At 43.4% G+C, this 24,693-nt stretch overlaps 1 protein-coding gene across 5 annotated transcripts in view; it reads right to left on the bottom strand.

Moving 5' to 3' along the window:
• Positions 1-211: 211 nt before the first annotated feature.
• LOC133799155 (uncharacterized) overlaps positions 212-24,693 on the bottom strand; it is a 55,125-nt gene continuing 30,643 nt past the window's right edge. Inside the window, exons 3-5 of one of the 5 annotated variants that reach the window (XM_062237279.1) lie at positions 16,225-16,473; positions 666-733; positions 212-527 (exon numbers count right to left, since the gene is read on the bottom strand). In XM_062237279.1, coding sequence (XP_062093263.1) covers positions 401-527; positions 666-733; positions 16,225-16,473 — 444 coding nt within the window. In that variant the 3' untranslated portion in view covers positions 212-400. Of the gene's footprint in view, positions 528-665; positions 734-16,224; positions 16,474-16,788; positions 16,950-24,693 lie in introns of those variants that run through there. The other 4 variants (XM_062237280.1, XR_009876385.1, XR_009876391.1 and 1 more) reach the window with 4 other exon arrangements.

Genomic DNA, 24,693 nt, shown 5'->3' with positions numbered 1-24,693 from the left:
ACTTAAACTTACTTATTAGAATAATATCATATTAAACATATAATATAATCTCCTATGAATTAGCAACAAATTCATTTTTTTTTGTAGAAAACTAGCAAGAAATTTAAATTTAAAATCTAGATATAATATTTAATATTATATTAAAAATATAATATATAATATCTTGTTGTCACTCCCAAATTCAAAAACTAGAACAAACATAAATTTAAACAAAAATAAATAAATTATTTAATTAAAATATAATATTTATTTGAAATTTATATGACATTAATATAAATTTAATAAAAATAATTAATAAATTCTATAAATAAAACTAAACATACATATTACACGTTATTTGTATCACGTTATTTGTATCTCGTATATAAGCACATTAAAGACACACTACTTGTGATAGCGCTCAATTGTCCTCCAACAAGTCAGCAAGAATTTTCTTGAGGTGGTTATTGTATACACATGGTCTCTCCGTTGGAACTAGGTGACCAGCCTTCTCTATGCTCTCCAGTGTTGCATTCTCTCCAATTTCCCTGTATCAATTCAAGTATAATGTTCAAATTAAGACTATCTTTCTTTTTCGAATAATTAATGATAAGAAGGGCCCTGAATTATATTGTATTAAATATGACTAATTGTACTGCTATGTATGATATGATATAATGGCATACTTCTTCAAGTTGCTGGCCGTTTCCATATTGAATATCTTGTCATTATGCCCCCACAAAAGACTCACCCTCTGCACGGCATTAATTAGTAGAAATAATTTAAGTCCACATTGTTATTCACATTTACATCAAGCTTAATAGAAATCATATACATAAAGGAAAGCCTGGTAATAACAATTAAAGTATTTTTGAATAAAAAAGAAAGTTAGAAATATCTAGATTTAATTTAAAAGTTAGCCTCCGTTATTTAAGAAATGGAAGAGGCACTATTGGTATTCAAAAGTTACACAAATTTACATCAAATGCATGATTTTAAAACACGTTTTTACTGTGAAATAGAATTTTAAGACACGCGTACAGGTCCGCATAGTCATGTGTTTTAGCTCCAAGACTCAATTTAAAATGTTCTACTCTCATTTTTCTTTTTATTGAAAACATTCATCAATTATCATTAAAAGGAAAAAGCCAAACCAGGAGCGATTACATCAATAAAGAGGCTAAAGCCAGAGGCAAACGAGGAGCCCCAACCACCAAACCTTCGATTGTTCTAAAGATAAAGCAAGAGGCGCTAAAGAATGGGCAATAGAATTCCCATCGCATTTAAATGAAACAAGGAAATAACAGAGAAAGAACCCCACGGGTAATGAATATCATGGATCAGAGTCCCAAACTCAGAATCCGAAACAGCGCAAATATGTTTAAAGCTCGGCCGCACACATAACAACAGGCCTTCAACTAGCGCCATTGCCTCCGCCACATGAGGATCGAGCGCAGCACTCTTTGGAACCGCCATCGAACCAAAAATTTTCCCAAGATAATCAAAGATTACCGCACTATATCCATTCTTCATGGGATCTTTGTTCACACTTGCATCAACACACAACTTGACCACTCCCTCATTTATTGAACCAACAGCTAGAGGAGAAAAACTGCTCTCCCTCACCACATGAACCAACAACCTGTTGGTGTTTGCATCTTGATACTGATTAAGGTACTCGAGAGCCCAATTAGAGACAAATTCATCTTTCAACAAAATATTTTTATGTAACAACTTTTTTCGACGAAACCAAATCCTCCAACAGAGGGCCAATAATTTTTCCAGGTCCTCTTTAGTCATGCTAACCATACAACCCAAGAGAATATCGTAGAAGTCATTTGTACTACTAAGCTTCTCAATACCTTGGGAGATCCAACACCCACGGATAGACTTCAGACCCCTACACAACCATAGCACATGATAAGTGGTTTCCACATCACTGTTACACACCGGGCATAATGAAGATGCAGGCATCCCATGACGGCTCAAATTCGCATAAGTGGGAATGAAATTAAGAGAAGATTTCCATACAAAAATTTTGACTTTGGGAGGGATATTTAGAGTCCAAAACAGTTTCCACCAACAAGATTTTCCCTCTGAAGTCGATGCTTGATCAATGCCCAACAAAAGGACCTCATTCCAATACCAACTTATAACATAATAACCCCCCGACTCAGTATAGTGCCAAATAAGACGGACCGACCTATCTCTAACTGACCATGGGATAGACAAGATGGCTCGGGTTTCCTCTATTGAGAATGAGTCCCTCACAAGTTGATACTTCCAAGCTCCGAACTCATCCTTGTTAAGCTCACTGACTCTATTCAAGGACAACGAGGTGTCAAAAGAAACAATTTCCCAGTGTGAGCTTTAGGTATCCACGCATCTTCCTTAATACGCACAGAGTTCCCATTTCCAATAATCCAGCAGGTCTAGGCTTTCCAAAGATCCCAACCTCACAGAACACTGCTCCATAAGTAAGAAGCCTGCTTCAAACATTTAAGTTCAAGTCCCAAGATCTAGTGAGGATAGATCGATTTGATGACACTAACGTTTTTCATTGACAAGCAATATGAAGTTTTTCCTCACAACTTTAAAGGTCTACTACATCTTCGATAAGGATTTGAAGGCTTTAGGTGCAGCCAAGGACAATTATTCTTAAGAAGTCATCAAGGAGAGGAAGAAGCACAAAAAAGATGAACTCATATGCCATGGCCACATCCTCAACGTTCTCTCGGATCGCCTCTATGATCTCTACACCAACACAACATTGGAAAAGGACATTTGGGAAGCACTTGAGAAGAAATACAAAGCCGAAGAAGAAGGTACCAAGAAATTCCTTATAACTCAATATATGGAATTTAATTTTTTTTTATGAAAAACCCTACTTTCTCAAGTGCATTAATTACAAGTTATTGTGAATAAGTTGTCTACTCTAAAGATAACCTTGTCGAAGTCCTTTATAGTGGGGTGCTATAATAGCAAGTTGCCTCCATCTTGGAGGGGCAATAAGAAGAAGATTCTCAAAAGTGACATTAAACACCGCCAAATGCTCTCAAACTCTTTGGGCATCCTTAGATACCTCAATGTATCACTTTGGACCTAACAACACAATTTTTAAATACCTACAACAAAATGTCGAATTTCACATCTTTACTATGTGAAGCCTAGTAGTATTTTACACCTAGCTTGTGTAAGACTACTTAGACTTTGTATTTTAACCAACTCTATCACTTTCTCTTTCATGTTATGAATGAAATTAAAAGCTTGCAAACCCTATAAATAGGGCTATTTCATTCAATAAAATTATAGAATACTTTTGATAAAAAAAGTGAGAATTAATTTCTCTTTACTTCTGGATTACGATTTTCATCGAAATCTATAGTAGAACGGTCCTAGGATCTAATTTTCGTTATGTGTTTCATCACAAGTTGGCATGGTTCATATCAAAACAACAACAATTCATGTTATTGCAACAACCATTGTCATTCTGTTTGCAACAAAGTCATTGTAATAGCCTCTAGTTATTCTGGTGGATTTTTTTTATGGATTTTCAGTATTTGACCATTCAAAAATGTTGACGCGGTTCTTCGCCAATAGATAATTATACGAATAAACGGGATGGATTAGTGCTAAATAGTGAACCGTAATATGAAAGTATTTAAATTCCAAACTGGCGAAATTAGTATTGTGGGAAGGTTATCACTCCTTTCTTTTTAGGTGGTTCGAAGGTTAAAATCCCTCTAGTCCACAGTCAATATTATTGATATCTCTTGAGTATTTTTTACAGAGTGTTTCTTTACAACGAAAATGCCCACCCCTTGCAATGCCCAGGGTCTCGGTATTTATAGGGAGAGGATACCTGGGCGTTGGTAAAGGGGGTCATCCTGTGACCTTCTTACCCATCATGTCATCTCTATGACACTGATGATTAATTCCTAAAAGTTGACAATGAGGTGTTGTCTAATCAATAGGCAAGGGGAGATAATGGGTCGCATGGCCCAAACCAGTCGTGGGGTGCCTGAACACGCACGTTTATGTTGCGTGTCCGAGAATTCAGGAATGGAATAGACACGTGATGTCTGATATGTGCACGTTTACATTGCGTGGTAGCCTTTACAAGGATTCGAGTGTCAGATCTATGCTGCATCTCGAGCTCGATGTAACACCAGCTCGTGATATCCATACTGCTGACCCACTGCCTTCGAGTAGACTGCTAACTCTTTGATCAGCTTCGGGCTAGAGAGGTGGAGACTCGTAACAGCAGCTCCGGGTGGACGATTTACACGTGGCGGACTGAATTATGCCCTTTTCCAGCTCGCTAATAACTCTCAAATATTTAGGGCGTACATTTGCCCCCCAAGCCCCTGCTCGTGACACATGACGTCATCTGTGGCCACAGCGGGGGCTTTTAGGTTTCTCTTTGGACTCTTCATGTCCCGTCCACTGCGCAGGTATCGGACACGTGGAGCACCGTGGTTGGCGATGGTCCGTCTTCCGATAATTGCATTAAATGGCCTAGGCTATCTTCGGCTGTCGTTCCACATCTCGAGTCTTGACCCTCGTATCTCGCATTAATGCGATCGAACGGTCCTCATTCCTTTGCCTCTTACATATATATAAGGTTGGCCACCTTTCGCATGAGCCACCTTTTATTTGAAAATTTTCTTCTCCTCTTCTACCTCAGAAGCCTTTCTTCTCTCAGTTATCGTCCCAGAGATCCCTACGCTTTCGCCACAAGAGTTTTTTCGCAACTCCAGTGCTAAAGGCTTCACCAAGACTCTGACTCCTACGCTCTTTGCGACTTTCACATGGAAAAAACACTGTAAGTCCTCTGCCTGTTGCACTTTTTGATATTTTCGTTTCTTTGTTAGGTTAACTTCTTTCTTAGTCGCACACTGTAGGTTGTTTTTGGCTGGTGTTTTGTGCGTAGGTTTTTATCCTAGGGGTATCGGTCATATGAGAACATGTTTAGGAATGTGATGTATAGGACAAGATAATTTCTGGGTAACTTTTCCGGGTAGTTTTTCTGGGTAGTTCTTCTGGGTAACTTTTCTGGAATGGCTGTTTGGAGAGGGGAAGGCGATAGGTTTCTGGGGTGCAAAATCGGGTAACTTAGGGGTCACGCTTCCTAGGCAGTTTTTCTTTTTGAAACTTTCCCTCCAAGGCAAACATTATCCTGACCCTCCTGACACACAGATCCTGAGAAATCGGGGATCCGTTGGAAACACAAGCGCGTGATCACAGCATCACGTGGCCTCACGCACTGCGGGCTAAGATTACCTCAGTCCGTGTACAAAAATCACTTCTCGCGCTAGATTCCCTTTTCTATTTTTAGGCCGCCTATCTAAATTTTCTTCATCTTTATTCGCTAGGCGACTAGATGGGGCCCAAGAAGAACATGCCCAAAAAGAGCGTCGCCGGTTCATCATCCCAGCAGGCTAGCAAGGGGAAGGAGATAGTTGTTGAATCTCCTATCCCCCACTTTGGTCCCACCGTGGAGAAAGAGTTCGAGGTGGGACCTGATGCCTTCTTCGAGGCCGAGAGGATAGTCTCGAAGGTTACGAACAAAGGGAGGGTCAACAAGATCTTGCTGTCTCACAATCTAACCTCCCTTCGAGGGCGAGAGGAGCTGCACACCTCTCGACGAGGAGTTCGCGGCCTGGAGCGACGAACACCTCAAGGCTGGGGCCTTCCTTCCTTTGGACCAGTACTTCACGGACTTTCTGAATTACACGAGGCTGGCTCCCTTCCAACTGCCCGAACTCGTACCGTCTGCTGGAGGGGCTCAGGTACCTCTTCCTGAAGCATGAATGGGAGGTCCCTACACCAGCGGACATCCTTTACTTTTTCTGCCTCAAAGCCAGCCCGGATCGGCGGGGGCGAGGCGACGGGTTCCATTACTTGACCCGTTTTCCCAACTCTACTGCAGTCATCGAGCTGCCCAGCCACCCCAACGACTTCAAGGACCAGTTCAACTGCATACACCGCTACTTCAACTGTCCTCATAAGTTCTTTCTATCCTCAGCTCGCAAAATCGTCACAGATTTTTTCTTTTCCATGTGTATTGACTTGAATACCATTGTGCAGACGGCTAAATCGGTGACTCTTGGGGGTCAATATGAGACCTTGGCGGGGCTCCCATCAAGCGAAAAAGACTACCGCCAGCTCGTGTCTGATGAGACGATGCAGGCGTGTAAGTTAATTTCTCCGGGTCAGACCCTGGCCTTGAGGAGGCCGCGGGCCATCCCAGCAGCTCGCGAACTGGCGCCCATCCCCGAGGGGGTGCTGCGGTGAATGACGAGCAAGGCGAGGAAGACGAGGTGCCGCTCGTGCACCGGAAGCGAGCCCTCGACGTTGCCCAGGGCCCTGACGCGGATCGGATCCAGTCCGGGGCAGCAGCCGGCCCCTCCGGCCAAGGTAACCCATACCTGTTTAGGGACTTAGATAGGGCTGTCGTAGACCTTTGGCTCGCTAGGTTTAACCCAAGCCAGCTCGTACATCGTCACCGTGATGACCCAGAACTTAACGTAACCCTGCTCCAGTGTGTAGATCAACTGGTGCTACCCTATGACATGAGCCGCCCTAGGGGCACTGTAGCAGTCGACAACACCCTGGCTTTTAGGTTAGCCTTTTTTGAGGAGTATGGGACCAACCTTAGGTAGTGGCCCTCCCTCCTGGAGGGTGTAGTAGCTCCGGGGCTTAGGCAGTATGTAGAGGAGTCCATTCCTGAGGCTGATCCGGACCCCGAGCCCCTTCTCATTCGCAAAGTCATAAACCTAGAGTCCCACATAGAAGCTCTGCAGCCGGAGGTCGTGGCAATAGATTCCTCCTCCAGCTCGGAGGGTAGGACCTTTTTAATATATCCTTAGATTTTTCTCATAATCGAATAAACTTAAATGTGTCCTAACGTTCCCTTCTTTTTTGTTTTAGGTGAAGAGATGGCACAGCCCGGAGACAACGTCCTGCGGTCCATCTTCCAGGGGGGAATCCTCCTTCCGAATCGTCCAGGCTCCTGGTCAAGAAACCCCGGTTTACCAAGAAGACTCCTCCCGGGCCCGTCAGCAAGTTTCCCGCTAAGGGGATGAGTCAAGGCCCCGCAGCAGTGGAGAACATGCCTCCACCTCCTCCGCGACCTCCTGTCCCTGATCGGGATCAGGAGACACCAACTGGAACCCCGCCAGCTCCTACTCCCACCGTGCGTATACTGGTTAACACTCAGGCTCTAGAGAAACTCCTCGAGGCCTTCTGAGGGACGGTCTACGAGACTGTGAGCTATACGGTGGAGCATTACTACAATGCCACCCCGAGGGACTTGCGGGAGATCGAGACGAGGAGCCCCGAGAATGTCATGGAGTCTTTGCTGAGGATGAACCTCACAGTAAGGTTGCCTAATTAACTTAGTCAATTTTTTCTGCTTTTCCTTTAGCACATGCCTTACTATATTTTCATTTGCAGACGGCTCTGGCTCTATGCCGCAGCATAGCTCGGTCCAGGGCCAGGTTTGACGAGATCAAGGGTGAGTTCCAGACCTCTCAGGCCGCTCTCGTGTCTGCACTACAGCAGGAGCGAGATGCCAAGGTTTCCTTGACGGGCTAACAAGGAAAGCGAAAAGGCCGCGCAGGTCACGCTGGCCACTGCAAAGGTCGATCTAGAAGCCGCGCAGGGGGCCTTGGCCGTGGCGAAAACCGATCTTGAGGCTGTACAGACCGACTTGGCTACTTCAAAGGCTGAGCTTGAAGAATCCAAGGCTGCCATTATCGCAGAGAGGGCATCTTCCAGCTCTTCCATGAAGGCCATGCTCTATCACTGCTGGGCCTTCAACCAGGATGGTGATTTCTCCTTCTTGGCGCTGGAGGTGTGGGAGCCCTTCCTCGAGAAGTTCAAGGCTCGCCTTCAACAGGAGACGCCCTCTGAGATCGGGGAGACTTCCGTTGTAGGCGAGCGGGAGACTGAAGGGGTGACCTCCACGGAATGGCCTGGGGGGGCCTAGAAATTTTGTTTTTATGTTTGTAATTTTTTACCACGAGGTTTTTCTCCTCGAGACAATGGGTTTCTCCGAGTTTTCATTTTAATATACTTTTACCATTACTGTTATTCACTTTTAGTGCATTTGGTAAAAGCTTAGTGTGTGTTAATTTATTATTGATATTTCGTGCGTTTTAAGGAAAACATTGACTAATCAATTTAAATCAACTTCTATGTTTAGGACTTGGTTATTTCTAGGATATTGATTTTGAAAAACTTAGTTCGCGTTAATTCTTTATTAATATTTCGTGCTTTTAAGAAAAACATCGATTAATCAATTTGAATCAACTTCTAAGTTTAGGACCTAGTTGCATCCAGGACATTGATCTTGAAAAACTTAGTTCGCGTTAATTTTTTATTGATATCTCGTGCTTTTTAAGAAAAATATCGATTAATCAATTTGAATCAACTTCTAAGTTTAGGACTTGGTTTCATCCAGGACATTGATTTTGAAAAACTTAGTTCGCGTTAATTTTTTATTGATATTTCGTGCTTTTTAAGAAAAACATCGATTAATCAATTTGAATCAACTTCTAAGTTTAGGACCTGGTTGCATCCAGGACATTGATTTTCAAAAACTTAGTTCGCGTTAATTTTTTATTGATATCTCGTGCTTTTTAAGAAAAACATCGATTAATCAATTTGAATCAACTTCTAAGTTTAGGACATGGTTATTTCCAGGATATATGCCCCCCAAGTAACCAAGAAAGGACCTTTCGTGGTTACTTGAAACGTGCTTTTTTAACATTACATCCACAAACATATACGATAAAACAGAAAGACTATCTCTCATTATTTAATAAACAAAGGTGGCTTAATTAAGCCTTACAAAAGTATTACTGATAATATTGCTTCAGGTGTATAGCATTCCAAGTCCGTGGGACCGCTTCTCCATTAAGCCGAGCTAGCTTAATGGTTCCTTCTTTCACAACCTCTGTTATTTGATAGGGCCCTTCCCAGTTTGGTCCCAACACTCCGTCCTTAGGATCTTTACCAGCTAAAAAGACTCTTCTGAGCACCAGGTCGCTTACGCTAAAGATGTGTTTCTTGACCTTTGAGTTGAAATAACGAGTGATCTTCTGTTGATAATGCGCGACCTGCAGCTGTGAAGCTTCTCGTTTTTCGTCAATTAGGTCGAGGGACGCGCAGAGTAATTTGTCGTTCTGGTCTTGGTCAAATGTCTGGACTCTATGTGAGGCTACCTTTACTTCGACAGGAAGGATGACCTCCCTCCCGAAAGCCAGGGAGAAAGGAGTGTGACCCGTCGAAGTTCGGTGCGAGGTCTGATATGCCCACAGTACCTGGGGGAGCTGTTCGGGCCAAACTCCCTTGGCTTCATCCATCCTCTTCTTAAGGCTTGCTTTTAGCATCTTGTTCACATCCTCGACCTGCCCATTAGCTTGGGAGTAGGCCACGGAGGAGAAGCTTATAACTATGTCGTGCCTCTCACAAAATTCGGTGAAGAGATTGCTATCGAACTGTGTTCCGTTGTCCGACGCGTTCTTCTTTGGTAGTCCGAATCGGCAGATAATACTCTTAACCATAAAGTCGAGGACCCTCTTTGAAGTGATCATCGCCAGGGGCTCTGCTTCTGCCCACTTTGTGAAGTAGTCTATATCCACTACATCATAGCGAACTCCTCCCTTTCCCGTGGGAAGGTCACCCACCAAATCAATCCCCCAGACCGTGAACGACCACGGGGAAGTGATCATCCGTAGCTCAACTAGAGGGGCTCGTGCGACCGTGGCGAACCGCTGGCACCTGTCGCAACTTTTGACATAAGAGATCGAGTCTTTTGAAAGAGTGGGCCAATAATACCCTTGCCTCAACACCTTTAAGGCCAGGGATTGCCCCCCAGTGTGATCTCCGCAAAAGCCCTCATGCACCTCCTACAAAATGGTCTTCGCCTCGCCTGGCAGAACACACCGCGGAAGAGGTAAAGAGAGGCCACGCCGGTACAATATCCCGTCTATCATTATATACCTCGGAGCCTGGTAAAGTACCCTCCTTGCGTCGTTTCGCCCCTCGGGTAACTTCCCTGTTGTGAGGTACTTGAGTATGGGAGTCATCTAGGTCGGTCTGGTGTCAATCATCTCGACCTCTGCCCCGATTTCCTCTATGCTTGGTCTTTCCAAGAACTCTACCGGCACCAGCCCCAAAGTTTCTGCCTCCCCGGAGGTGGAGAGCTTTGCCAGGGCGTCAGCGTTGGCATTCTGCTCCCAAGGTATCTGCTCGATTAAGCCGTGCTCAAATGCGGATAGCTCATTATTCACCTTGGCCAGGTAAGCAGCCATCTTGGTTCCCCGTGCTTGGTATTCTCCTAATACTTGGTTTACCACGAGCTGGGAATCGCTGTAGCACTGGACGGAGCTGGCCTTCAACTCCTGGGCCACCCTTAGCCCAGCCAATAAAGCTTCGTATTCGGCCTCGTTGTTGGATGCTTTGAATCCGAATCGCAACACAGAGTGGAATCGATGTCCCTCCAGGGATATCAATATGATTCCAGCCCCAGAGCCGTTCTCGTTAGACGAGCCATCTACAAAGACTTTCCATGAGGCCCGAGCTGGTTCTTCCACTGGGTCTTCTCGGAATCCTGTGCATTCTGCCACAAAATCAGCTAGGGCTTGGATTTTTATAGGATTTCGCGGCGCGTACAGTATCTCAAATTAGCTGAGCTTGATAGCCCATTTCAACAAACGTCCCGATGCTTCAGGTTTCTGCAAAACCTGCCTTAAAGGCTGATCGCTTATGACGTGTATTGAATGGGACTGGAAATATGTTCTGAGCTTTCGGGAGGCTGTAATAAGGCAGAGGGCCATCTTTTCCATCAACGGGTATCGGGATTCAGATCCGAGAAGCCTCTTGTTGATGTAATAGACTGGCTTTTGAGACCGGTCTTCTTCCCGGACCAGTACGGCGCTAGCCGCATCTTCCGTGACAGCTAGCTAGGCTTTCGCATATGTACACAGCACCACCTAAGCTCTCCACTCAAGGCTGGGTGAGCTTTTCTTTCCCCTTACTTGCACCACACCAGCAAGAAAACACAATAATGTAAGCATATAATATCAAATGATGATCATGATAATCATACAGAGCTTATAGCTCTGAACAAATGAGTGAATATCACTTTGTGGTTACATTAACCATGAAGGAGCTTATAGCTCTAATTAGATGAGTGATTCAACACTTGAGGTCCTGGTAAACCATAATGAGTGACTGACAAGCAAGTCACTAGCTTAAACAAATGAGAGACTGATGGGTAAGTCTCTAACTTAACAGATGGGTGACTGATGGGTAAGTCACTAGGTTAACAGATGAGAGACTGATGGTTAAGTCTCACGGGCTCAACACCCACAGCCATGTGACTAAATAGTCATTATGGCTCTAAGTGACTAGTCTTTGGCTAGACAAGCGCTTATAGTATTCATCGAACTTGGGGTCGGTCCGGCATTAATGCTCTTTTGAGTCATTCAATGCAGATGTCTATTAGATCTAATCTTTATTGGCTTGCATTGAACACGCTAAGGCCGTTCCTGACTTATGAGTCAGCACTGTGTGACCAGTGCCCAGTACCACTGCCGAACTTGACTAATAAGTCACAGCTTCACAGTTGATACTGACACCTTTGCCAATTCCGACTATTCAGTCTATTCCATGCAAAAGTGAGTAAGATTTTCTAAGCATTCAATAATCAATCCATGTCCACATTTAAACATTAAACATGCCTCATGAATAACCACACATGTCACATATGGGGTGCAGTTCTCTTACCTCTGGTTCGAGCGAGAAATAAAACAAGAACGACTCCTGAGAACGATCGACCTTTTGATCCTTTAACAGTTACCTAATCATAACCAATTATAACCTCCATTAATGAAAATCAACAATGAAAGGGTCTTAACCTAAACGCCGCTCTCAGGACCTCGAAATGTGCCCACATGGTGAGTAGATTCGATCCTGGGTGTTGACGGTGAAATCTTGTCAATGATATAAGGTTATAAAACTGAGACTGTATTGCCAAAGATATCTTAGAAGAAGATTGAGAGAACTTGAAAGAGAAAATATGCAGAACTACAATGGAGTAAAATGTGTATATTGCTTAATAGCCTCACAATACAATGAATTTTCCAACCCCTTTTCTGGAGGGCTGGTGATCTATTTATATTGGAGCTCTAATGGCTTCGCATACATTGTGGTCTCAGGGGACAAGATTGTACATAGGTACATTGTCAAGGTAGTGGCACAGGTCGTGGTGGAGCAGAAGGTTATGGTGTCAGCCTAGTACATAATCAGAGGTATGCATGTAGTGCTTCCACTCTCTGTACAAATCCGTACCTCCACTACTTGTAGGACACAGATGTCAAATTCATGCCTTTGCCCTTTTTCAGGGTTGTACATCCCATGCTTGTACATTTATCTCATGCTTAGTGGTCCCCCTTACCTAAATATCTTCTCTAGGTTTCTTTATATTTTAGTAAGTGTCAATCCACACTTCTTTTATCCCATCCTTGCCTCCAGATACGAGGCCTGGAAATAGGCATGTGCGAGGCTTGGGGATGGGTCTCGTAAGGCAAGACCCTTGGTGCCTAAGCGAGTATCTAGGCGTGACTTGGGCATTCACGAGGCTCGGGGATGGACCTCACAAGGAGAGACCCTTGGTGCCTATGTGAGTACCCATGTGTGACCCAGGCATTCATGAGGCTTGGGGATGGGTCTCACAAAGCGAGAACCTTGGTGCCTAAGTGAGAACCCATGCGTGACCCGGGGATTCACGAGGCTCGGGGTTGAGTCTCACAAGGTGTGATGGGGTTGCATGAGGGCCACGAGATGGTGGTGGCGCAAGGCTCCTTAACGTGGTCGTACCACGCGAGACGCACACGGGCGTGGTGAGGTGTGTCTCGCTATGTGAGGCATTGGCGCGCATCTGGGTCGCGAGGCGCACAGGCGAGGGAAGCCTCGCATAGCGAGGCCCTTGTGGCCTTGGCAGGCGCGCGCGGGGGAATGGCAGCCTCGCATAGCGAGGCCCTTGTGGCTTAGCAGGCACGCGCGGGGGAAGGGAAGCATCGCATAGCGAGGCCCTTGGGGCCTTGGCAGGCGCGCACGGGGGAAGGGCAGCCTCGCATAGCGAGGCCCTTGTGGCCTTGGCAGGTGTGCGCGGGTGAAGGGCAGCCTCACATAGCGAGGCCCTTGGGTCCTTCTGGGCATTTTCGCTAAGGCCTCCTATGAGACATGGGTCTCACGTGGGGCGAGATATTGGGCTGATTTATTTGCCCGAGGCTAATGAGGGTAACCCTCAATTTTTCTCTTGAGTGTTGACTATGGCTCTGGTCAATTTTTGGCATTAACACTGGGCCTTAAGGATTGAAACCCCGAGCCAAAACCCCTTAAAAACACTCAAAATAGGATTCTAAAGGAACAGAGTAGTGCTACAGCGCTGCTCATTAGCGCCCCAGCGCTATACTCAGAACCCCAAACCGCCCAACAGAGCACTGTGTAGTGCTATAGCGCCCTCTAGTGGGCGCTGTAGCGCTACACCTAGCCAAAACCTCCCCTGAAACCTCTTCCTTCAACTCCTTTAATTCCAACTCAATTACAATGCTTCCAAACCTCATTTTTGGTGCCAAATGAACCCAAAAACCATCCTCACATGCCCTAAGAATCACAACCACAAGAACCCTAGCCAAAAACTCCCAACAAAACCAATCATCCAACCTAGAAATCTCAACTGAAAACCAAAGCTAAAACAGAGCAAACCAGGAAATTTAATAGCTAGAAACTTACCTCAAGCTCATATTATGATGCTCTTCAATGGTGGAACACACTCCCAAGCTCTCAAGACTTACTTCTCAAGCTTGAATCCTCAAGTTAGGCTCAAAAATCCAAAAAGAAAATGAAGAAAAACAAGTACAGGAGAAGCTTTGTTCTATGCTCTGTTTCCTCTTCTTTCTACAGCCTTCATTGTCTTTAATCTATCCTAGGGGTGAAAAGACCAAAATACCCCTAGGTCAAATAAGGATTTCTAAAGGCTCCCAATGGCAAAATTGACATTTTCCACCTATTTCGTGAATCATAATTAACGCTCTCCAATTCCCGCTATTGTCAAAATACTCAAACACCAATAACTCATATCCCGTTACCCTTTAATTCACGGCAACAATCTAAACATTAAAACCACCCCGAGACTTACCCCGATACCCGAACTTAAACCTGTTATGACTAAACCACTAATTAATATTCAAAGATCGTCTCATGTCGAATAGCTCGAACAAATCCACATTATAATGTGGTCACAACACTAGGTCACTGACATGCATACAAATATACAATTACGCTCTCAACGGGCCAAATTACCAAAACACCCCTGTAATGAAATGTGGACCAACATGCATGCATTTAACATCATATTATAATATAAATTCACATAAACATGCATATAATCATTTAATGGCGTAATTAAACAGTTATGGCCCTCCCGACCTACTAATCCAGCCATTAAACCGCATTTAGGGATTTCGGTGCTTGCCGCAGACCATAAATTGATTTCTTCAATTTGCACACATAATCAGGTCTTGATGGATCTTCAAAACCTTCAGGCTGTGACATATATACATCTTCTTCCAATACACCGTTTAAAAATGCGTTGTTGATGTCCAACTGTTTAACTTCCCAATTCCGACAGGCAGCAATGGTGAGAACAACTCTTACCGTTGAAGCCTTTATTACTGGACTGAATGTTTCACTGAAATCTACTCCAGGTCGTTGATGAAATCCCTTAGCAACTAAATGTGCTTTGTACTATTGAAAAGAACCATCAACATTGTGTTTAATTTTGAATACCCACTTGCTGCCCACAGTGTTAAACGATGGTGAGGCCAGTATTAGGGACCAAGTATCATTCTTTTGGAGATCTTGAAACTCATCAAACATCGATGCCGTCCACCCCTCATGCGTAAGTGCATCTGAAACTGAATGAGGCTCAGACAAAGAAAGATCAAATTGCGCATGACCAAGATAAACACGAGGCTTATATATCCCAACCTTAGCACAAGTGATCATGGGATGACCCATGGTAGGAGCAGTAGAACTAGAAGCAGCATGCGGCTGAACAACGGGTGGTGAAGAACCAGGAGAAAATGGTACGGCTAAAGATGGAGCAGGCGCGGACCCAAGCAAAACACTGGCACAACCATCAGGAACAGAAATAGAAACAGAAACAGAAGAGATAGAAAGAGGAGATGAAGATACCTGCTGGTGCGTGGCATGAGAGAAGGATGATGTTGCAGAGGAAGAGGGGGCAGCTGTATCAGGTGAGGAAGCAGACTCCAAAGTAGGGGCATGAGGAACAAATGGTAAGGAAACCCAAGAGTGAGGCATGTTAATAGGAACAAAGTGCTCAGGTTGAAAATTGTTTAAGAACCCATGAAGAAAGGGATAGTCAAATTCATTGAACACAACATGCCTAGAGATATAGATGTGACCATGAGGGGATAAACATTTGAACCCTTTGTGACGATCACTAGGACCGAGATTGACTCATTTCACAGAATGAAACTGAAATTTATGTGTTTGATAAGGACGCAAACAGGGAAAACAAGTAGTGCCAAAGATTGTAAGAGCTTTGTAATCTGGTTTCTCAGAAAATAGACACTCAAATGGAGACAAACTCGCTAAAACAGAGGTGGGAAGACGATTAATGAGATAGACAACATTGAGAAAAGCATCCGTCCAGTAGTTTTGAGGCATTGCTGCCTGGGCTAAGAGAGTTAAACCCATCTCAACAATAAGACGATGCTTGCGTTCCGCTCTACCATTCTGAGCAGAGGTATGAGGACAAGGATGTTGAAAATCAATGCCATGTTCAGCAGCTAAGGTAGAGAAGGATATATACTCACCACCCCAGTCAGTTCTAAGAGCCTTAATTTTACGATTAAACTGGTTTTCAACTAAGGCCTTAAAGTGAGTAAAAGTCGCTAAAGCATCAGATTTTTTTTTTTTGAGAGGGAACAACCATGTGTATCTACTATAATCATCAATAAAATGGATGTAGTAGCTATAATTGGTATGTGAAAGAGTGGGTGCAGGTCCCCAAAGATCAGAGTGAATTAAGTCAAGAACATGAGATGTTCTACTAAATGACTGATTAAAGGGAAGTTAGTGGGATTTTCCAAATTGGCATGCATCACAGAACAATAACTTTTCATTGGAGTTAATTTTTACATTAGACATCTTAAACACTTGAGACAATACAAGACTAGAAGGGTGTCCAAGGCGTCGGTGCCAAACATCCACTTGACTTAAGGAAGGGGAAAGTTTATTGCAGCGAGACTGAGAAGCAACACTTGTAAGACACAACGACTGGGGTGAGGACGGAGCTGAAAGGGTTCCAGGTGCAAGCAACGACATGTCCAGCTGATACAACCCCTCTTTAAGCATTCTCCGCAAAACCACCCTGCTTGTTTGCCGATCCTTCACACAACAAAAATCAGAAAAAAAATTCAACAGAAACATCATTATCAGCAGTAAGCTGAGAAACACTAATTAAGTTCTTAGCAATATGAGGCACATGGAGTAAATTTGTAACGCCCTAGTTACCCCAGAACAGTTACGGTGAACCAGAAATTTAACTCGCTACCCGAGTCCTTTGGTTAAAAACGTGTTTCTAAGTGTTATTAACAAGTTAAGGTGGAAAAAAAACAATTAAAAGGAAAGGATGTATTTTATTTAGAACATAAAATTGTTCATGGGCCCATAAAAACATTTACAACTCAAAATGGCCATTACCATTTCAAATTTACAAACCCGTCGACCTAAGCGGCAAAAATAGGGTAAACCCCCTAGTTCCTCTGACAACGCCTTGGCTGTGGTGGTCAAGCGGCCGCATATGTACACATCACCACCTAAGCTCTCCACTCAACGCTGGGTGAGCTTTTCTTTCCATTTACCTGCACCACATAGCACCCATGAGCCAAGGCCCAGCAAGAAAACACAATATAGCATGATATAATATCAACAATGATCATAATAATCATTCATGACTTTCAGTCCAAAATAGGTAAATGACAATTGGAAAAGTCACTAAGGTGGGTACAACCCCCTTTAGCCATGTGACGATAGGGTCACCGGGGCTTAACATATAAGTGAACCTTTCACTAGCTGAAACAGGTTAGGTGCATGATGATTAGTCATCAACATAACCTACCTCATGACCATAGAGTCATAACCATGGAACATCGTTCCCTAGCCATGTGACAAACAGTCACCTAGGCCTTAGGCCTTGGCTCTTGAGTAACTAGTCCTAGACTAGTCAAGCGCTTATAAGATTCATAGACCTTAGGGTCGGTCCAGCATTAATACCTTAGAGTCATTCAACGCTGATATCAATTAGATCTAATCTTCATTTGGCCTTGCATTCAGGACGCTTATGCCGTTTTCGACTCTTAGGTCAGTGATACGCAACCAGTTACATCCCTGACTAATCAGTGCCATACACAAGTAAACAACATTCGCTAGCATTTAATATGCAATCAATGTCAACATTTACCAATCAACATGCCTCAACAACAATCATGCATGTCATATACACAGGGTGCAGTTTTCTTACCTCTGGTTCGAGTGAGAATTAATATAAGAATGACCCTTGAGAACGATCTGTCTTTTTGTCCCTCAGCGGTTACCTGGTCATAACCAATTATGGGATTCCATCAATAAAATGAATAATAAAATATTCTCGGACCAAGACCTAGCCCCTAGGACATCGAATCCCACTAAACCAAGTAGTAGGATCGATCTCGAGGCCTAAGGTTTGAATCCCTAAGTCAAAAACACACTTTTGCCCAAGATGGCCCTCAAGCGCCGCGACCCTTCCCCAAGCACCACGGCCCTTCCCAAAAAAACAAAGGCAACATGCCTCAACCACCTACCTCAAGCGCCACAGCCCTTCCCCAATCGCCCGACCCTTAGGCCTCTTCAGCACCACCTTCTTCTTCAACAAGCTTGGGCCGCGACGCTCTGGAACAGAGCCGCGACCCCACCCAAAATTCATCCAAAATCCTCTATTTTTCTCCTTTAAACATATTTAAAAACTTTATAAAACTCTCCCAATAACACTAAGCAATGCCACCAATTATTACCACAACTTATCCACCATATAACCATCAAAACCCAAGCTTTACACCAATCAAAACTTCCTCAAATTCCCCATTCAATTATCAAAACTCCAAACTTTAAAACCAGCTAAAAAATAGGGCAAAACACTATAAAATGGAACTAGAACCTTACCTTAAGCTTGAATCTAGGCCCTCTTCAATGGTTGAACTAAGTCTATAACCTTCAAGCTTTGATTCTTCAATTTGGGATCAAAAACTCCAAGGAAGAACACGGAAAGATGATGAACGTGAGGGAGGAAGCTTGGCTCTGTTTTGATTCTGCTTTCTACAGGTTACCAAGGTCATATATATCCTAGGGGTGAAATGACTATTTTGCCCCTAGGTCATTTAAAGGTTTCTAAAGACTCCCAAGGGTAAAAATGCCCTTTTTAACCTATCTCGTTAATCATAATTAACGCTTTCCAATTCCTGCTATTCTCAATATTGTCAAATACCAATTATTCCTATCCCGTTACCCTTTAATTCCCGGTAACGCTCTAATCACCGAAATACCCCGAGACTCACCCCGAGCCCCGAGCTTAAACCTGTTATGACCAAACTGATAGTTTATTTTCAGAGATCGTCTCATGCCGAATAGCTCGAACAAATCCACATTATAATGTGGCCTCAACACTTAATCACAGGCATGCACCAAAATATACAAATATGCCCTTAACGAGCCAAATTACTAAAATACCCCTATAATCAAATGTGGACCCACATGCATGCATTTAACATCATATTATAATATACTTCACATAAACATGCATATAATCATTTAATGGCATAATACAACAATTTATGGCCCTCCCGACCTACTAATCCAGCCATTAAACCGCATTAGGGATTTCGGGGCATTACAACTATCCCCTCCTTATAGAAATTTCATCCTCGAAATTTACCTGAACAGCTCGAGATACTAACTCTGCATATCTGACTCTAGCTCACAGGTCGCTTCCTCGACCTTGCTATTCCTCCACAATACCTTAACCAAAGGTATCGTCTTATTCCTGAGGACCTTGTCCTTTCTGTCAAGTATTTGAACTGGCTGCTCCTCAAAGGAGAGATCTGCCTCAAGCTCCAGATCTTCATAGCTCAAAATATGATTCACATCAAATACATACCTCCGAAGAGCTGAAACATGAAATACATTATGCACGGCTGACAACGCCGGAGGCAAAGCCAATCTGTAAGCCACTTGACCAACCCTCTCCAGGATCTCAAATGGACCTACAAACCTAGGGCTCAGCTTGCCCTTCTTCCCAAACCTTCTCACCCGTTTCCATGGTGAGACTCTAAGGAAGACATAGTCTCCCACTTGGAACTCCACGTTCCGACGCTTGGGATCTGCATAACTTTTCTGCCTACTCTGAGAAGCAAGCATCCGAGCTCTAATATTCTCAATGGCCTCACTGGTCCTCTGAACTGCCTCAAGACCCAAGTATCTCCTTTCACCTGTCTCATCCCAATGAATGGGAGGTCTGCATTTCCTACCATACAACATCTCATAAGGTGCAACTCCAATGGTAGACCGATAACTATTGTTGTAGGAAAATTCTATCAAAGGTAGATACTTACTCCAAGATCCACCAAAGTCCAGCATACATGCCCGCAGCATGTCTTCCAATATCTTGATCGTCCTCTCAGATTGCCCATCTGTCTGAGGATGATAAGCAGTACTGAACTTCAATTGTGTACCCATGGCTTTTTGCAAACTCCCCCAGAACTTGGAAGTAAAAGTAGGGTCCCGATCTGACACGATCGACCTAGGCACTCCATGGAGGTGCACGATCTCTCTCACATAGAGATCTGCATAATGATCAACTATATATGTAGTCCTCACTGGCAAGAAGTGAGCTGACTTGGTGTAGCGATCCACTATCACCCAAATAGAATCATGCCCACCATGAAGTCCATCGTGATGTCCTCCCACTTCCACTCTGGGATATCCAGAGGCTGTAATAACCCTGCCGGCCTCTGATGCTCAACCTTGACCTGCTAACATGTCAAGCACTTAGCCACATACTCTACTACATCTCTATTAATCCCTGGCCACCAATACAGCGATCTCACATCCTGATACATCTTCGTGGTGCCTGGATGCAAAGAGTAAGGTGTAGTATGAGATTCATCCAGAATCTCTCACCTCAAAGCAGTGTCTAACAAAACACATATCTGCCCCTTGTATCTCAACAAGCCTAACCCAGACACTGTATAATCTCTGGATGCTCCAGCCAGAACATCCTCTCTGATCTTGATCAGCTGTGGATCACTCAACTGACCCTCTTTCAATCTCTCCAACAGCGTAGACTGTAGCGTAATATTAGCCAACTGGCCCACCAGCAACTCTATACTAGCTCTGGTCATATCATCTGCTAACTCTCTGGCTATCAGCCTCATACCATAAATCTATCTCGGACCCTTCCGGCTTAAAGCATCAGCTACCACGTTGGCTTTTCCGGGATGATACAAAATCTCACAGTCATAATATTTTACTAACTCTAGCCAACTCCTTTGTCTCATATTAAAATCTTTCTGAGTGAAGATGTATTTTAGGCTCTTGTGGTCTGTATAGATCTCACACTTCTCTCGATAAAGATAATGCCTCCATATCTTTAAAGCAAAGACCACCACTGGCAACTCTAAATCATGAGTGGGATATCTCTTTTCATACTCCTTCAATTGACGAGAAGCATAAGCAATTACCTTCTCTAACTGCATCAGAACACAACCCAAACCCTGATGAGAAGCATCGCAATAAATCACAAACTTCTCCTGATCTGTCGGAAGACTCAGAATCGGAGCTGTAATCAATCTCTGCTTCAGTTCCTGGAAGTTGTTCTCACATTTATCTGACCACACAAATTTCTGACTCTTGCGTGTTAGCTCAGTCAATGCAGTAGCAATCTTTGAGAACCCTTCCACGAAACACCTATAATAACCTGCCAATCTGAGGAAACTTCTAACCTCAGAAGCATTCTTTGGCCTTGGCCAATCTCTAAACACTTCAATCTTCGCTGGATCTACCTTAATCCCCTCCTTACTGACAATGTGCCCAAGAAAGGATACCTGAGATAACCAGAACTCCCATTTCTTAAACTTTGCAACCAACCTGTGTTCTCTCAGTCTCTGTAGAACCAACCTCAGATGCTGCTCATGCTCTGACTCTGACTGAGAATATACCAGAATATTATCGATGAAGACATTCACAAACTGGTCCAGATAATCCTTGAACACTCTGTTCATCAGATCCATAAAAGCAGCAGAGGCATTAGTCAATCCAAAAGACATGACTAAGAACTCATAATGCCCATACCTAGTACGAAAAGCAGTCTTCGGTATATCTCCCTCCTTGACCCTCAACTTATGATAACCAAAACGAAGGTCAATCTCTAAGAATACCTTCTTACCTTGCAACTGATCAAACAGATCATCTATCCTTGGCAAAGGATACTTGTTCTTAATTGTCAGCTTATTCAATTCTCTGTAATCAATGCACATCCTCAGAGAACCATCCTTCTTCTTCACAAACAGAACTGGCGCACCACAAGGTGAGAAACTAGGTCTGATAAAACCCAAATCCAACAGTTCTTGCAACTGTACTTTTAATTCTTTCAACTCAACTGGGGCCATTTTGTAAGGTGCTCTAGACACTGGCTCTGTCCCTGGTGCCAGTTCTATAACGAACTCAATTTCTCTGTGCGGTGGCAACCCTGGAAAATCTTCTGGAAATACATCCTGGAATTCACAAACAAGTCTGGTATCTTCTGGTCTCACTGGCATGACCTGAGTGGTATCAACCACACTGGCTAAGAATCCAATGCGACCTCCTTGCAATAAATCCCTAGCCCTCAATATAGAAATCATAGGTATGCGAGGTCCATACATAGTACCAACAAACACAAAAGGATCCTCACCTTCAGGCTCAAAGGTGACCATCTTCCTTCTGCAATCAATGGTTGCCCCATACTTTGCTAACCAATCCATACCCAATATCATATCGAAGTCAGTCATAACCAACTCTATCAAATCCACTGACAACTCTCTGCTTTCCACTATCACTGGCAAAGATCTGACCCATCTCCTGGATACCACTAACTCCATAGTGGGTAACAAAGTTCCAAACCCCACAGCATAAAAATCACAGGGTCTACAAAGTCTATCAATAATACTACTAGCAACAAAAGAATGTGTAGCACCAGAATCAATCAATACATTATAAGGGGTTCCAGCACTAAGAAGCTGACCTGTAACAACTGAGGGAAAAGCCTCAGCTTCTACTTGTGTCAATGCGAACACTCGAGCTGGGGTCGAGCTGTCTGCTTTTCTGGGTCCTTCTTTTCTTGCCTTTGGGCAGTCCTTTTTAAGATGGCCAACTGCTCCACATGAGAAGCAGGCCCTTGCCCTACACTCTCCCAAATGATGCCTCTTGCATCTGGGGCATTCAGGATAAGACTTCCAGGCTTCATTACCACCTGGACGACCCATTGAGATACCACGGGCCGCCTATTAGGACCTAGAACTGGGAAGGTGTCAGGAACCTTCCTCTTCTTCTCATTGGGGCCTCCACCCCTACCAGAACCCACAAATGGAGGACCTGTCCTCCTGAACTCCTTTCTGGTCGCACTGTCACGCCAAATCTTGTTCTCTGCACTCTCAGCTGTGAGTGCCTTCTCAACCACCTGTGCATAAGTAGTAACCTCAGCCACAGTGGTGATACGTACATCATGGGCTAATCTGGGTTGTAGCCCCTGTAGAAATCTCTCTCTTTTGGTCCCATTAGTGGGTACCAGCTCCATGGAAAATTTCGCTAAACGATCAAACTTCAAGGCATACTCAGTGACTGAAAAATTTCCCTGAAGCAGCCTAATGAAATCCTCGGCCTTCATTGCCCTAATAGTATCATTGTAATATTTCTCATTGAACAGAGTCTGAAACTCTTCCCAACTCAGGGCATTAACATTTCTGGTCTGGGTAATAACCTCCCACCAAATTCGAGCATCCTCCCGAAACATATAAGTGGCACAGGCCATCCTATCATTACCAGCCACCCTCATGAAATCAAGGATATTGGTAATCATACTCATCCATTGCTCTGCCTTGGCAGGATCTGCACTGCCCTAAAAAACTGGAGGTTGTTGCTTCCTGAACCTTTCATAAAGAGGCTCCCATTTGTTTCCAACCTCAGGCAGCTGCCCAGCTGCTGGCACCAACACAGAAGGTACCTCTGATCCACTGGCCACTGCAGGCGCTTGTTGTTGTCTCAGGAGACGAAGCTCTTCTCCCTGTCTTAACACTGTAGCCTGCAGATCACTAACTATCTGCTGCCTGTTTACAGGAGCTAGCTGTGGAATCTGTGACTGGTCATTCTCCTGACCCTGACAATTATTATTCTGCCCTTGATCACTCTGGCCAGCTGAAGTATCTGCCTACCCTAGATTCATTCTTATCACTGATTAAAACCCTGACATTGTTGGGGTTTTATGCCCTAATTAAAACCCAAATTCTTTGTAATCTCATTTTATTATCAATAAAAGAATAGAAATCATTTTTTGACTTGGTTAATCACTTTGCTCACATGTTTTATTTTCATGATTATTTGTTTAATATAAACTTCTATTAAATCCCGAGCATATAGCTAATCTTATTTATAGTGACGTAATCACAGTGGAATATGAATATGATTATATGTTCAAAATAAGTTAGTCCTAAGATTAGTCAGTGCACCGGATTTACACTGACTTGCCAATCTACGATATGATCTACTTACACATTACAGTGTTATGTTCTTTCCAGAACATTAGCAAAGTAGATAAGATCGGATGTATTTGTTACATCGGACAGGACCGATATTGACAGTTGATAAGATAAGTAAACATGCCGTTATTTTCTATTCTAGTCATATCATATAGTTGACCATAGGTCAATTCAATCTCAATTCTGCGTGGTTAGTATTCTAACTGATTGTATTATTTGAGTTCTTTGACTTGTTCGTTACCAGCTTACCCTACGGACTAGCCCATACTTACATCTTGGGAACTCGGTAGTATAATTGAGTGGGAGTGTTAATCATAGATATGAACATCTATAGCTTCTGATGAAGAAGTGAAATGATGGTTTCCTTTTAGTTTGGTTCAATGTGTTAAATGATAGAGATCTCATTTCAGTAATTAAGTTAGTTTACTGAAATATCATTTACAAGGAACTAAGTGTTTTAAGGATAAAATACAATGAGGGGTAAAACGGTATTTTAGTCCTATCTCATTGTAGGCCGTCTATAGAGGATTGAGTGACAATTATGGTTGTAACAATGGATAATTAATAGCGTATCTATATTTGTTTATTGAGCGTTCTATGAATTAAAGAGTGCAATTCCAAGTCTATAGTGGAGTCACGAGGAATTAATAAGTTAGTAAATTTATTTGTTAGATTTATGATAACTTATTGGAGCTTGATTTCATAGGCCCATGGTCCCCATTGTACCTTGGATAAAATCATCTAGATAGTCTCAATTAATTGATTTAATCATCAATTAGAATTA

The sequence above is a fragment of the Humulus lupulus genome, chromosome 1 (genome assembly GCF_963169125.1).
Source record: "Humulus lupulus chromosome 1, drHumLupu1.1, whole genome shotgun sequence".
NCBI lineage: Eukaryota > Viridiplantae > Streptophyta > Magnoliopsida > Rosales > Cannabaceae > Humulus > Humulus lupulus.
The sequence above is the reverse complement of the archived record's forward strand: the minus strand, read 5'-3'. Positions and strand labels throughout refer to the sequence as shown.